The sequence below is a fragment of the Notamacropus eugenii genome, chromosome 2 (assembly GCF_028372415.1).
Source record: "Notamacropus eugenii isolate mMacEug1 chromosome 2, mMacEug1.pri_v2, whole genome shotgun sequence".
NCBI lineage: Eukaryota > Metazoa > Chordata > Mammalia > Diprotodontia > Macropodidae > Notamacropus > Notamacropus eugenii.
Window position 1 is genome coordinate 326,813,040 of NC_092873.1, and position 13,278 is coordinate 326,826,317.

General features: G+C 36.7%; 1 protein-coding gene across 9 annotated transcripts in view; it reads right to left on the reverse strand.

The window, feature by feature from the left end:
* CCDC57 (coiled-coil domain containing 57) overlaps positions 1 to 13,278 on the reverse strand; it is a 266,795-nt gene that overhangs the window by 156,266 nt on the left and 97,251 nt on the right. For all 9 annotated transcript variants that reach the window (XR_011975014.1, XM_072645391.1, XM_072645390.1 and 6 more), the window contains 2 exons: positions 12,078 to 12,240; positions 5,419 to 5,553 (listed from right to left, as the gene is read on the reverse strand). Coding sequence is in view for 8 of the 9 variants with exons in the window: in XM_072645391.1 (XP_072501492.1) it covers positions 5,419 to 5,553; positions 12,078 to 12,240 (298 nt within the window). In the remaining variant the exon portion in view is untranslated. The remainder of the gene's footprint in view (positions 1 to 5,418; positions 5,554 to 12,077; positions 12,241 to 13,278) is intronic.

The window sequence follows — 13,278 nt, forward strand, 5'->3', positions numbered from 1 at the left end:
AGCTAATTCTGCTTTTGAAAGCATTCTTCTCCTCATTGGCTTTTTGAACCTCTTTTGCCAATTGAGTTAGTCTGTTTTTCAGGGTGTTATTTTCTTCAGCATTTTTTTGGGTCTCCTTTAGCAGGGTGCTGACCTGCTGTTCATGCTTTGCTTGCATGTCTCTCATTGCTCTTCCCAGTTTTTCCTCCATGTCTCTAACTTGATTTTCAAAATTTTTTGAGCTCTTTTTGAGCTCTTCCATGGTCTGAGCCCAGTGAGTGGGCTGAGATACAGAAGCCTTGACTTCTGTGTCTTTCCCTGATGGTGAGCATTGTTCTTCCTCATCAGAAAGGAAGGGAGGAGATACCTGTTCACCAAGAAAGCAACCTTCTATAGTCTTGGTTTTTTTTCCCTTTTCTGGGCATTTTCCCAGCCAGTGACTTGACTTCTGAATATCCTCTTCACACCCACTTGGCCTCCAGATCCACCCAGCCAGAGCTTGGGGTCTGAGATTCAAATGCTGCTCCCCAGCCTCAGAGCTTCCGCGGGGGCGGGGCTGCTATTCAGTGTGAGATCAAGTTCAGGTGCTCAGGTGGGGGCAGGGCTGCCTCACAGGGCTCAGTTCCCTCAGGGGGTTTATGCAGAAACCTTCAACAATGGATCCAGGCTCCCACCTCCGCTGCTGCCTCCCGAGGGGGCCTGAGTTATGGGGGCACCCCACTCCCCTCTTGACCCGCCAAAAAGACCCTCTCACCAACCCTTGTCACCTGTGGGTGGAGGGACCCGCGCGTCTGCTGGAGATTCTGTCCCTGAAGCCTGCTCAGATCTTTTCCTCTTGGCGCCAGGCGGCCAATGCAGGGCTGGGCTCTGCTCCGCGTCCACAGCGCGAAGAACCTTTTGTGAGATGTTTTCAGGCTCTTTGGAACAGAAATCTCATCCACTCCGCTGGTCTGTGGCTTCTGCTGCTCCAGAATTTATTGGCAGTTCTTTTTTTACAGATATTTTATGGGCTGTGGGTTTGGAGCTAGCATATGTGTGTGTTTCTACTCCGCCATCTTGGCTCCGCCCCGATCCTTTAATTCTTAGTAACAGTGTGGAGACCATCAGGTCAAGGACCTGTGAGGTTAGTGTACATAGTTATTATTATTTTGTCTCAGTTGGTTAATGTTAAAAGAAGAATGGGTTTGTGGTTTATATTGTAAATGCTTTAAAAGAAGCATCACATAAGCAGAGGTTGGAATTCTTTTATGATTCGATATGTATTGTGTTAAAAATGATTATTTATTGTATTAATGCAAGTACTGGAGCCTGTTATTGACTCCTTAGTGAAATCTCATCCTCCTGATGGGGGAAATGAATAGTGAATCAATGTACAATGTAAGAACTTGGTTCTAATATGAATTTCTTAAACACGACAATTGGCCAAAGTTCCAATTTTGATTTTTTAAGAGTGATAAGTATATAAAGCTTAGGAATGGTCATCTAAAGTGGTATTAAGGTCAGTTTTGTAGGAGAGTGGACATCTGGATTTCTATAAGAAGATAATAGAAGGAAGATGCAGAGATGCTGTGCTGAAGACGGCTTGAATGAGCATCCAGATCAGAAAACTACATCAGATGATGTTCCTCCCTAGACTGCTGTATGAGATGGAACTTTTGAATGGGCAATTCACTGATCTACCTTTGTATTTTGAATCTCTGTATTTGTACTTATGAAAAGAGGGACTGTAATTTGTCAATGTGTCAGTCAACTTTGCTCCCTTCCCATATTCATATAAAGGGGAGACAAATGAAGGGAAGAATTCATAGGGGAAAGAATGTGAGGAGGTGTTTATTGGATTTAGGTGTGGAAACAGAAATTTTAACAAAGAAAAAAGGGGTGATTTTGTGTGAGGCAAGAAAGTTCTGTTTTCCACATAGTGATAAGGGTTGTGACCTAGCATGGACAGGTTAGAGATCAGAAACTAATACACAGGTCCAAGGAACTGTGTGAGGAAGGGCCTATCAGAGAGGACAACATGGACTCACACGCCCAAGGGATGGTATCACAGGAGATCCAAAGTTAGGAAAACAGTATAAGAAGCCCCATCTTTCTGCACATGTTATAGTCTTCCTGTAACCTTACTGGGGGGGGGGGCTACCCATCCATTCAGGGGCAATGGAGGTAAAGATTAATAAAGGCTTTCCCAATTTCACAACAGGTATTGTTCCTTTGTTTAAGGTGAGCATGTTTCTCACTGTTGGGAGCTTGTTAGATGAGTTCACTTCTAACACATGAGAATTCCAAAGGTCTTATTATGAAAAATACTACACATCTCCAGAAAAAGAACTAATGGAGTCTGAATGCAGATCAAAGCATATTTTTTTCTTTGCTATTTTTATTTTTCTCATTTACTTTTTTGCGGGGGTCTGTTTTCTGTCACAACATGAGGCTAATATGTAAATATGTTTTTCATGACTGCAAATGTATAACTAACTTATAGCAAATTGCTTGTGTTTTCAATAAGCAGGGTAAGGGAGGGAGGGAAAGAATTTGGAAATCAAAGTTTTACAAAACAAACGTTAACAATTATTTTTACATGTAAATGCAGAAAAATAAAATATTAAATCATTTTTTAAAATCAGTAAAATTATTTATTAAATGATCAATTCCAGAGTAAACTTGTGCTTTTCACATTCCCCTTCCTCATGTCTTCCTGTATAATCTGATTCATCCCTAACTAAGATTTTTGTTAATGACAGTAATCTGCAAATGGCTTATGGCTATGGCATAAATCAGTTTACCATAAAAGGATGTGGAAATATAATTATGAGGTTACTATAATAAAAATGACTTTGGTTTCCTGAGGTTTCTCAATCCCATTTGTGTTCTGGAGATAGAAAGACTAAGATTTTTAAATGATTTTTAAAACTGAAAAGTATATTCTGAGGATATACTAGCTTATCTCTTCAAGGGACAAAGTAAGGGTCAGGGCCCTCTGGACAACTATGAAATGACCTCAAAGGATGTGTGATCAATCATTTAGAGGGTAGGGGAATTTAATTCTTCCCACCAGTCAATTTTGAGGCTTGTCTTTAACATAATTATACCTATTGTTGTCCTCCAACCCTTCCCCCATTCCCTCTGAGCTAGCAACCATTCCCTCAAATGGCCAGGGAAGGGAGATCAATGTGGGCCTCACATTATAACCCAACTGCTACACAGTACTCACAGCATCAGCTGCACAGGTGCCAACAAGAAAATTCAATCCTCCTCCAGATCACTTTGTGGTTATGGCCAATGTCCCTCAGAGGGTGAGTTCTGTGCTATGGGTTAGTAAGAGACTTGCACCACTTCCCTCCTTTTGATTTTTGGTGGGACAAAATCCCATAGGATGAGTGGACATGGAATGGTTTCAACAGATTGCATATATTGTATTATCTTTCCCTTCAAAACCCACCCCTCTGCTAATCTTCCTTATCCACTATTCTTCCATTTACTCAGATTCACAACCTTCATGTCATTGATTCCTCAGTCTCTCTTGCTTTACATATTTTGTCATTTCTATCTTGTCAAATCTTGTCATTTGTATCTCCACACCTTTCCCATATATTGCTCTTTCTCCATTCACAAAGCCTCCACCTAGTTTAGGGTTTCATCACTTTTCACCCAGACTACTGCAACAAACTCCTACCTAGTCTCCTTGCCCCAAGTCTCTTCTCCTCTAATACATATTCCATGGAGTTATCAAAATGATTTTCCTAAATATTTGGTCTAACTCAATACTCTCCAGTAGTTCTAGTGACTTTAGGATCAAATATTATTTCATCTTTATCTCATTACTTTAAAATTTCTACTTTTTCTATGTTTTATGATATACATAATTATTAGTACAGAATTATCTGTATACAATGTAAAAGTAAGAAAAAGACACCTATATAAAGAGGTATTCAATTTAAAAAGTTTGGAGTCTACTGCCTTCAGGTATTAGAGTTAATTACTCTACACACATATCCTGCTATAATAATCAGACACTTGCACATTGCTATTATGCTACTATGAAAACCCCTCAGGGAGCGTTGGGCAATACAAAGATCCTCTACCAAAAGGGATGCCCTACCACCTTGCTTCCCACCATAAACAAGTTCACCACATATAAAGATATAGAGATATAATAATAAAATGACTGAGTTTCCTGAGGTTTTTCAGTTCCATCTATGTTCTGGAGATATAAAAGATTCCTTTCAGATCTGGAGGGGATGATGGGAAGGTAATGATATGGAATATGAGCAGCAAAATTGGGTAAAAACAGAAGAGTTCTGTAAAATTTATCCATATGTTGTTGAGTCGTTTCAGTCACGTTGAACTCTTTGTGACCTCATTTGGTGCTTTCTTGGCAAAGACACTGGAGTGGTTTGCCATTTCCTTCTCCAGTTCATTTTACAAATGAAGAAACTGAAGTAAACAGGGCTAAGTGACTTGCCAGGGTCACACAGCTAGTATCTGAGGGCTGGATTTGAACTGAGGTCTTCCTGACTCTAGGCCCACCACTCTATCCATGGCAACACCTCTCTAAATTCACCCATGGAAAAAACCTAAAATATCAAATTATGCCAAGCAAAAAAGAAATGATACTGCTTTAGAAACAGATGAATCTTGAACATACTGAACACTTAATAAAGCTGATTACTGAATATGGTGAGGGAAAAGCAAACTGGATCTCATATACCAAGATACAGGGATCTGGAAAGATACTTGTTGTTGATCACAGTAGTTTATCTTTATAACCACTAAGAGACTTCTAAATTCAATAAAGAAATCATTTTAACTTAAAAAAAAGACTCCTGGGTAAAGATCTAGATTGGCTAAAAGGTCACTAGACTTGGATGAGCAAGGAGTCAATAATTCCTTCTGATGAGATGGAATACTCACCAGGTCTTACAGTCTATCCTGCCAGTGATACCTAAGATCTTCTAGGCTTTATCACATGTCTTGCCTAAGGTTCTTCCAGTCCTCCAGCACTATCATCTTAACTACCTGCATAATATCTGGGCCCAGCTATCCTCCCTTTCATTGAACCCCTAACACTTCTAGGTCTTTCCATCTGCCTTCTTTCGTGTGTTTTCTTCCCTAAGTAAAATATGAGCTCTTTCAGAGCAAGGACTGTTCTATTTTTCCTATATTTATCCCCAAAGTTTAGAAAAGTGTTTGGCACATAGTAAGCATTTAATAAGTTTTCATTTTTTTCATTCCATTAATCATGAGGGATTAAAGGGAAATAAATGAAAAATGTGTCCTAGCACTGTTTAGGGCAAATGACAGCTCCTTAAGAGCTGCCATAAGTCAAGGCTACAAATACTACATAAGTGACAGCCCAGAAAAGTGACTATTCATCTGAAGCCAGAGGTTAGCCAACTATGCCAAATGCTGACACACATAGATGCTAATTGATGTTCTGACCTTTTTCTCCTTTTCAGGAAGTAAACCATGCAAACTGAGAGTGTGAACTGCTTGATCTCTTTCAAAGATTATAGCCTTCAATACTGTTTTCATTTCACATAACTTCTGCTCTGTCTCTTGAAGCTGGGCAGCAACCTAGGGGAAAAGAAAACACCAAATATTCCTCCAGTGACACAATAAAGGTTAATAATTAATATAAGAGTGATGAACAAGTTAACCATTTCTATTTGTCCTGAAGTTTTTAGCAATGAAGTACTTAACTAGCTGTCCCTTTGCTATGCATATTTATTTCAATACATCAGGAATCTTTGATTTCACTGGTATAGGTATTCCTTCCAGTAATACAGCTTGTAAAATTCATCCATACCATGATGGCTTAATGAATTGGTAAAGTTAAAAGTTTTCATCACACAGCGACTTACCCACTGGTAATAAATCTCTCCAAACTTACCTAAGGTAGATCTCAGACAAAAGGCACAGGCCTTATCCAACTTTGTATGACCTATTAAAACTTTTTTATCATAAGCAAAGTCACCACCAAAATTAATGGGAAAGGTTTGGGAACACAAAGATCAGAGTCTCTTAATGAACTCCCAGAGGTAGATAGGTGACAGTGGATAGAGCACTGGACCTGGAGTCAGAAATACCTGAGTTCAAATCTAGCCTCAGACAATTACTAGCTCTAAGACTTTGGGCAAATGACCTAGACTATTTGCCTCAGTTACCTCAACGGTAAAATGGGGAAGAAGAGCAGAGTTGTGAGGATGAAATGAGAAATTTGTAAAACCCTTAGCATAGTGCCTGTCATATAGTAGATGGTTAATAAATGCTTATTCCACTCCAATTCCACAAGATTCATTTTGGGTGGGAGATAAATCTGGTTTTATGAAATACATTGCTAAAATAAATTCCAGTTAACACAGGGATTATCATAATCAAGCATCCTACTTCTTTTAAAGAAGTAGACAGTGAATTAATAAATGAGAAATGCTATGCAAATTACAGACACTCAATAAACATTATTGATTGATATTAATCCTTCTGGATCAGTAAAAATAGTTAATGCAAGGAGGGCCTGGGGGCAACTGTATAGGCAGAAGCAGCTATAGCAGCAGCTACAACAGTAAGGTAATCGGACAACCAGTCAGAAGGAGATTACAGGGGTCTCTTTGTTGGTATTAGGTACAAGACTCTGTTACACTGCCCATAAGTGGATCCAGTTTATCATCCTAAGTTACAGTCCTAAGGCAAGGGGAAGCACTAGCACAAAGGAGCCTGCAACCATAGGAAAGCATGAATCCTAGTCATAGTCCTAGTCATAGTTCCAGGGAGGAAAAGAGTGCTTATGGTCACTCACTTCAGAAAGCACAGGCCTGTACACACACCTGTCCCCAGATCACACCACCTTATAAGAACTGGCAAGAAGGATCCAACACATGCCTGGTGAGTGCAGAAGCAGTGAGGCTGGATGCCCCTGGAGATTTGGCTTTGGTTCCAGGAAGGAAGGGAGAACTGAAGATCTGGGGCAAGAGGCACCATTTCCCATACTCCAGGGCCAGAGGTGATTACAAAAATTAAGCTATCATCACAAAAAATGCACATGCAAAGAAGAAAGAATCCAACCAAAGAAAATTATTATGAGAATAGGGATGAACAGGGTTTATCTTCAGAGAAGGATACTGAAGCAAAGAAATTCCCAAAGAGTAATGTCAAATGGTCACTTGCCCAAAAAGAATTTCTAGAAGATCTTAAAAAAAAGTTTGAAAACCAAATGACAGAGATGGAGGAAAAACTAAAGAAAAAATAAGAATAATTCAAGAAAACAAGAAAGTTATGAAAGGAAAGTCAACCAATTAGGAAAGGAAACTCAGAATTTTAAAGAAGAAAATGCCACCTTGAAAATTAGAATTGGGCAAAGTGAATCCAGCAAAATTTTAGGAGATCAAGAAAGAATTAATCCAAATATGAATAATGAAAAAATAGAAGAGAAAGTGAAACATAAGAAAAACAACAGATTTGGAGAACAGCTTAAGAAGAGAAAATATAAAAATAATCAGACTAACTGAAAGCTATGATAAAAAAAGAATCTTGATACAATAATACAAGAAATAATTAAAGAAAACTGTCCTGAAGCTTTAGAACAAGGGGAGAAAGTAGAAAAAAAATCCTTCAATCATCACTTAAAAGAGATCCTATGAGGAAAACTCATAGGAATATCATAGTCAAATTCTGCAACCCCCAGCTCAAAGATAAAATATTAAAAGCACCAAGATTAAAACAATTTAAGTATGGTGGTGCCACAATTAGACTCACACAAGACCTAGCAGCAGAGATATTAAAGGACTGCAGGGCTTAGAACACAATATATTGAAGAGCAAAATAAGTGGGCTCTGGCTGAAAATATCATACCCTGCAAGGTTAAGTATTATCCTGAATGAAAAAAAGTGGACATCTGATAAGCTCTTAGAATTTCAAGACTTTGTCAAAAAAAGAACAACACACACATACAAAACCTGAACTTAAGAGAAGATTTGACATACAAGAACCAAGAGAAATATAATGTACATACCAAAGACTAATTGACTATAAGGGATTCATAAGGACAGACTGTTTATTTTTTACTTTATATTCATATAAAATACAAAATGTATGCCTACAATTCTTATTAATAATTGGGTAGCTCAAAAGTAAGACTGGGGAAAACCTGAGTAGGATATGAATTTTAAAAGAAAAGCCATTTAGGAACAGCTAAAAAAAATAATTATTTTATACAAATGAGGTGTGAGAGGAAAAAAGAACAACGTAAAAAAGTACACAGCAGGGAAAAAAAGAAAATTCACAAGGAAGCAAAGAAAAGATGGACAATTTTCAATGCAACAATTATTATTTATTATGTAGGCTTTCCTGAAATGAAAATTTTTTGTTACATAATTTGAATCCTCTCTTATGTTCTGCTATGCATATGATATACTTTTTTTTTCTTTTTAACTTTGTATTTAAGTTCCAGTGTTTAAGTTGATGATATGTTTTTGGTTCTCTTCTCTATTCTGTATTTGTGTTCTGGCATTTCAGTGTAAAATACAAAAAAACCAACCTAGAAACCGAGAAGACAACAAAGTCAAAACAGCTACATGTAAAGCCTCAAAGAAAAATGTGAATTGATCTCGGCCCCATCCTCCCACCCCCCAAAAATTCCTGAAAGACCTCAAAAAGGATATTAAAAGTCAAATAAGCCTCTCAGAACTCCAGCCTGCAACTGGCAAGATAGCTAAACATGACAAGAAGGTCAGAATTATTGATAAATATGTAACACATTATGGTGCATAGAAAAATGGTGAAGAAAATTGAAATTAGCCAGCATGCCAAGTATACCTATTCCTTCTATGGCAGGACCAAAATAAAAAAACAGGCTGTGGGTATCTGGCATTGTGGATCCTGTATGAAAATAGTAGTTTGTAGAGCATGGACCTAGAATATATCCTCTGCAGTCACAGTCAAATCTGCCATCAGAAGATTGAAGAAATTGAAAGACAAGTAAATCTTCTTATCAAATATCTATGGCCCACAGTTCAATGATAAATGTGTTAATTAACGTAATTTTTAAAAAGGCAAATAAGAGAGGCTGAGGAAAAATTTAAAAGGCAGAATCAGCCAAATGGAGATACAAAAGCTCACTGAAGAAAATAATTCCTTAAAAATTAGAATTGGACTAGTGGAACATAATGACTCTATGAGACATCAAGAAAAAAATAAAACAAAATCAAAAGAAGGAAAAGAATAGGAAAAATTGTGAAATAGCTCATTAAAAACCAAGTGACCTGGAAAATAGATCCAGGAGAGATAACTAACTGAAAGCCAAAATTAAAATAACCTTAAACATCAAGTTTCAAGAAATTATAACTGAAAAATGCCTGATATTCTAGAACCAGAGGGTAAAATACTAATTGAAAGAATCCACTGATCACCCCTTGAAAGCGATCCCCAAACAAAAACTCTCAAGAATATCACAGCCAAATTTCAGGATTCTCAGGTCAAGAAAAACATATTGTAAGCAGCCAGAAAGAAACAAAAAATAATCATAGAGTCACAGTCAGGATCACACAAGATTTAACAGCTTTTACCTGAAAGGATCAGAGGGCTTGGAATATGACATTTTGGAGGGAAAAAGAACTAGGATTACAACCAAGAATTGCCTACTGATCAAAACTGAGTATAGTCCTTCAGGGGGAGAAAATGGACATTCAATGAAACAGAAGACTTTCAAGCATTCCTGATGAAAAGAACAGAGCTGAATTGAAATTCTGACTTTCAAATATAAAACTCAAGAGAAGACTAAACAGATAAACAAGGAAAGAGAAATCATAAGGCATTCGATATTGTTGAACTGTTCACAGTCCTACATGGGAAGATGATACTTGTAACTCACCAAAACTTTCTCATTATTTGGGCAGTTAGAGGGAGTATACATATATAGACAGAGGGCAATGATGGGAGCTGAATATGATGGGAAGATATCTAAAAAACATAAAACTAAGGACTGAGAAGGAGGAATGCACTGGGCAAAAGAGGGAAGGGAGAGATAGAATGGGGCAAATTATCTCACATAAAAGAGGAATGGATGAGCTTTTCTAGTAGAGGGGAAGAAGGGAGAGGTAGAGGGAAACACTTGAACCTTTCTCTCTCTGGAACTGGCTAAAAGAGGGAATAACATCTATTCAGTTGGGTATAGAAATCTATCTTATCCTAAAGGAAAGCAGGAGAGGAAGGGAATAAGAAAATCAAGGTGGGGTGCTGACAGAAGGAAGGGCAGTTTGGGGGAGGCAGTAGTCAGAGGAGGAATAGGGTGAAAGGAGAAAAAGAGAGAGAGACAGAAAAAGAGAAAGAAAAAAAGAGAGAGAGTAGAAGTAGGGGGCAAAATAGGATAGAGGAAAATACATAGTAATTATAACTGAAAAAAATTACAGCAAGTTTCTCTGATAAAGGCCACATTTCTCAAATATATAGAGAATTGAGTCAAATTTATAAAAATATAAGTCATTCCTCAATTGATAAACAGTCAAATGTATGAACAGGCAGCTTTCAGAAGAAGTAATCAAAGTTATCTATAGTCATATGAAAAAATGCTCTAAATGTCTATTGATTAGAAAAATGCAAATTAAAATAACTCTGAGTTACTACCTCACGCCTATCAGACTGGTTAATATTGCATATAAGGAAACTGACAAATGTTGGAGGGGACACAAGAAAATTGAGACACTAATAAATTACTGGTAGAGTTGTGAACTGATTCTACCATTCTGGAAAGCAATTTGGAACTACGTCCAAAGGGCTATAAAACCAAGCATAAGAATATGTCTCAGAATTGTAATTAAGCATATTGTAATATAATTGTAAATATATATAATTGTAAATATAATTGTAATTATATATATTAATTGTATATATAATATACATTAATTGTAAATAAGCATATTGTCTCAGAAATAGCTCTGTAGCCCAAAGAGATAAAAAACAAAAACAAAAAGTACCTACATGTACAAAAATATTTACAGCAGCTCTATTTGTGGTGACAAAGAATTGGAAATTGAGGGGACCATTAATTGGGGACTGGCTGAACAAGTTGTGGTATATAATTTTGATGGAATACTATTGTGCTATAAGAAATAATGAGCAGGATTCTTTCAGAAAAACCTGGAAAGATTTACATGAACTGATGGAAGTGAAATGAGTAGAATCAGTAGATCACAGTACACAGTAATAGCAATATTAAAAAATGATAAATGGTGAATGACTTAGCTATTCTCAGCAGTACAAAAATCTAAGAGTTCTGAAGAATTCATAATGAAAAATGGTATCCACCTTTAGAGAAAGAACTGGTGGAATCTCAATGCAGATCAAAGCACACTTATTTTTACTCTTTATTTTTCTTGAGGGTTTTCACAACATGATGAATATGTTTTACATAACTGCACATGTATGATTTATATCAATTTGCTTGCCTCATCAATGAGGGGAGAGGTGAGGAAAGGAGAAAATTTGGAACTCAAAATTTTTTAAAACAATATTAAAAATTGTTTTTACATGTATTTATATGTAATATACAAAATATTAAAATAAAAAATAGCTAATGCTAAAGAAGGCATTTAAGTCCAAATGTTTATCAGTGCTGCCTATAGTACCAAAAAAACCTACCAAAATAGTTCTTCTTTATACTATTGTCATTTCTAGTCAGATTTTTTTTTTCTCATAGAAAATGGCTGCCACATAGGGCTGGACTAAAGAAAAAATTTTGATTGATAAAATTTTCAATAAAAATTTTGAGTAATAAAAAAGTCATTCCAAACATATCAGCATGTCATTACTATGGACAAAACCATGAACTGGGAAATACTAATATTTCCAGTACAATGAAATTTCTGCTGAAGACGGATTTTAATGGATTTAAGCTGTAAATATTCAGAGAACTTTTTGAGATTTTTCTCTATCCAATGTTCTTCCCTCCCTTATTCATGTCCCTTCCTCCTTGAAAAAGAGGTATGAGAATCCTTCCCTTACATATCACTGCAGCGTATCTTTGCTAGCTCTTGTAAAATATTCTAGAAAATCCCACTTGATGTAAATCTAGAAAGGGTTTAATGCTAATATGACTTGGTACGTACCTGGTTTCTGGCTGTTGTTAAACCCTGTATTAAATCCTCTGATTTCTCATACTGTTTTCTTTCAGCATTTTCACAACGACATTGCCAATCCAGTTCTACCTGTACTTTATCACGTTCTAGGATCTGCTCCCGTTCCATTGCGAGAGACAACTGCTGTTTGTATCTAAGATAAGAAAGAGACCATGGTTTTTCTCCTACGGGGTTTGATAAAAAGAAAGGATCAAAATGCAAAAAAAAATTCATACTTTTCTTAAAGGTCATGTCTGTATTAACCCTTTGGCTATGCAGTCACTCTATTTATTGACTATTTCACCACTATCAACTATAAAATGAAAGGATTATTAGACTAGATATCCTTTAAGGTTTCTTTTTTCCAGCTCTAACTTACGGATATCTGACTTACTGTGTATTAATTAGAAATAAAGAAATAGAACTCATCCCCCCCAAACTTAGTGCCAATAAAACAAAATAGATCAAGGAATGATCATTTTTTCATTATAACTTTTTTGGGGGGATATGGGGGGAGGCTGATTTTTAAGCTTAGTGCAAGTCTTGGTGGGTAAAACTGGGAAATGAGAAAAGAAGTGTTAGGAAAGAGAAGAGATGGGAACATAGAATTTAGAACTAGAAGGAATCTTGAACATAAACTTATCCAACCTTCTCACTTTACAGGTGGGGGATATGAGACCCAGAGAAGTTAAGTGACCTGCCCAAGGTCACACAGGGTAATAAGTAGCAGAGATGAGAGTGAAACCTATTCTTTGATTCAAAACCTAGAATCCTTTCCAATGTACCATGCTGACTTGAGAGGACTAGCCTTAGATAGTACTGACAAGAGAATATGGTGTGGAATGGAAATTTTTATTGGCAAGATATTAGGAGGAGGGGATATGGATAAACTATGGATATTCTCTTTGAGTCAGGACCTGGATTCAAGTCCTGCCCTTTAATACAAATTAGCTGCATGACTAGGAACATATCCCTTAACCTCTTAGTATCTCAAGAAGCTATTTAAGGTATTAAATTAAAGATAAAGTGCTGATCTGCATCAATGGTGGAAATTTCCAGAATAACAATTACATCCACTAATAAAATCACAGATCAAGAAGCCAAAAAATTCATTAAGAGAAGAAGGAAACATATTACCCAAAAGGTAAGAATATAGGGAAGGGAAAATTTTGTGTCTGTGAGAATGGCAAGG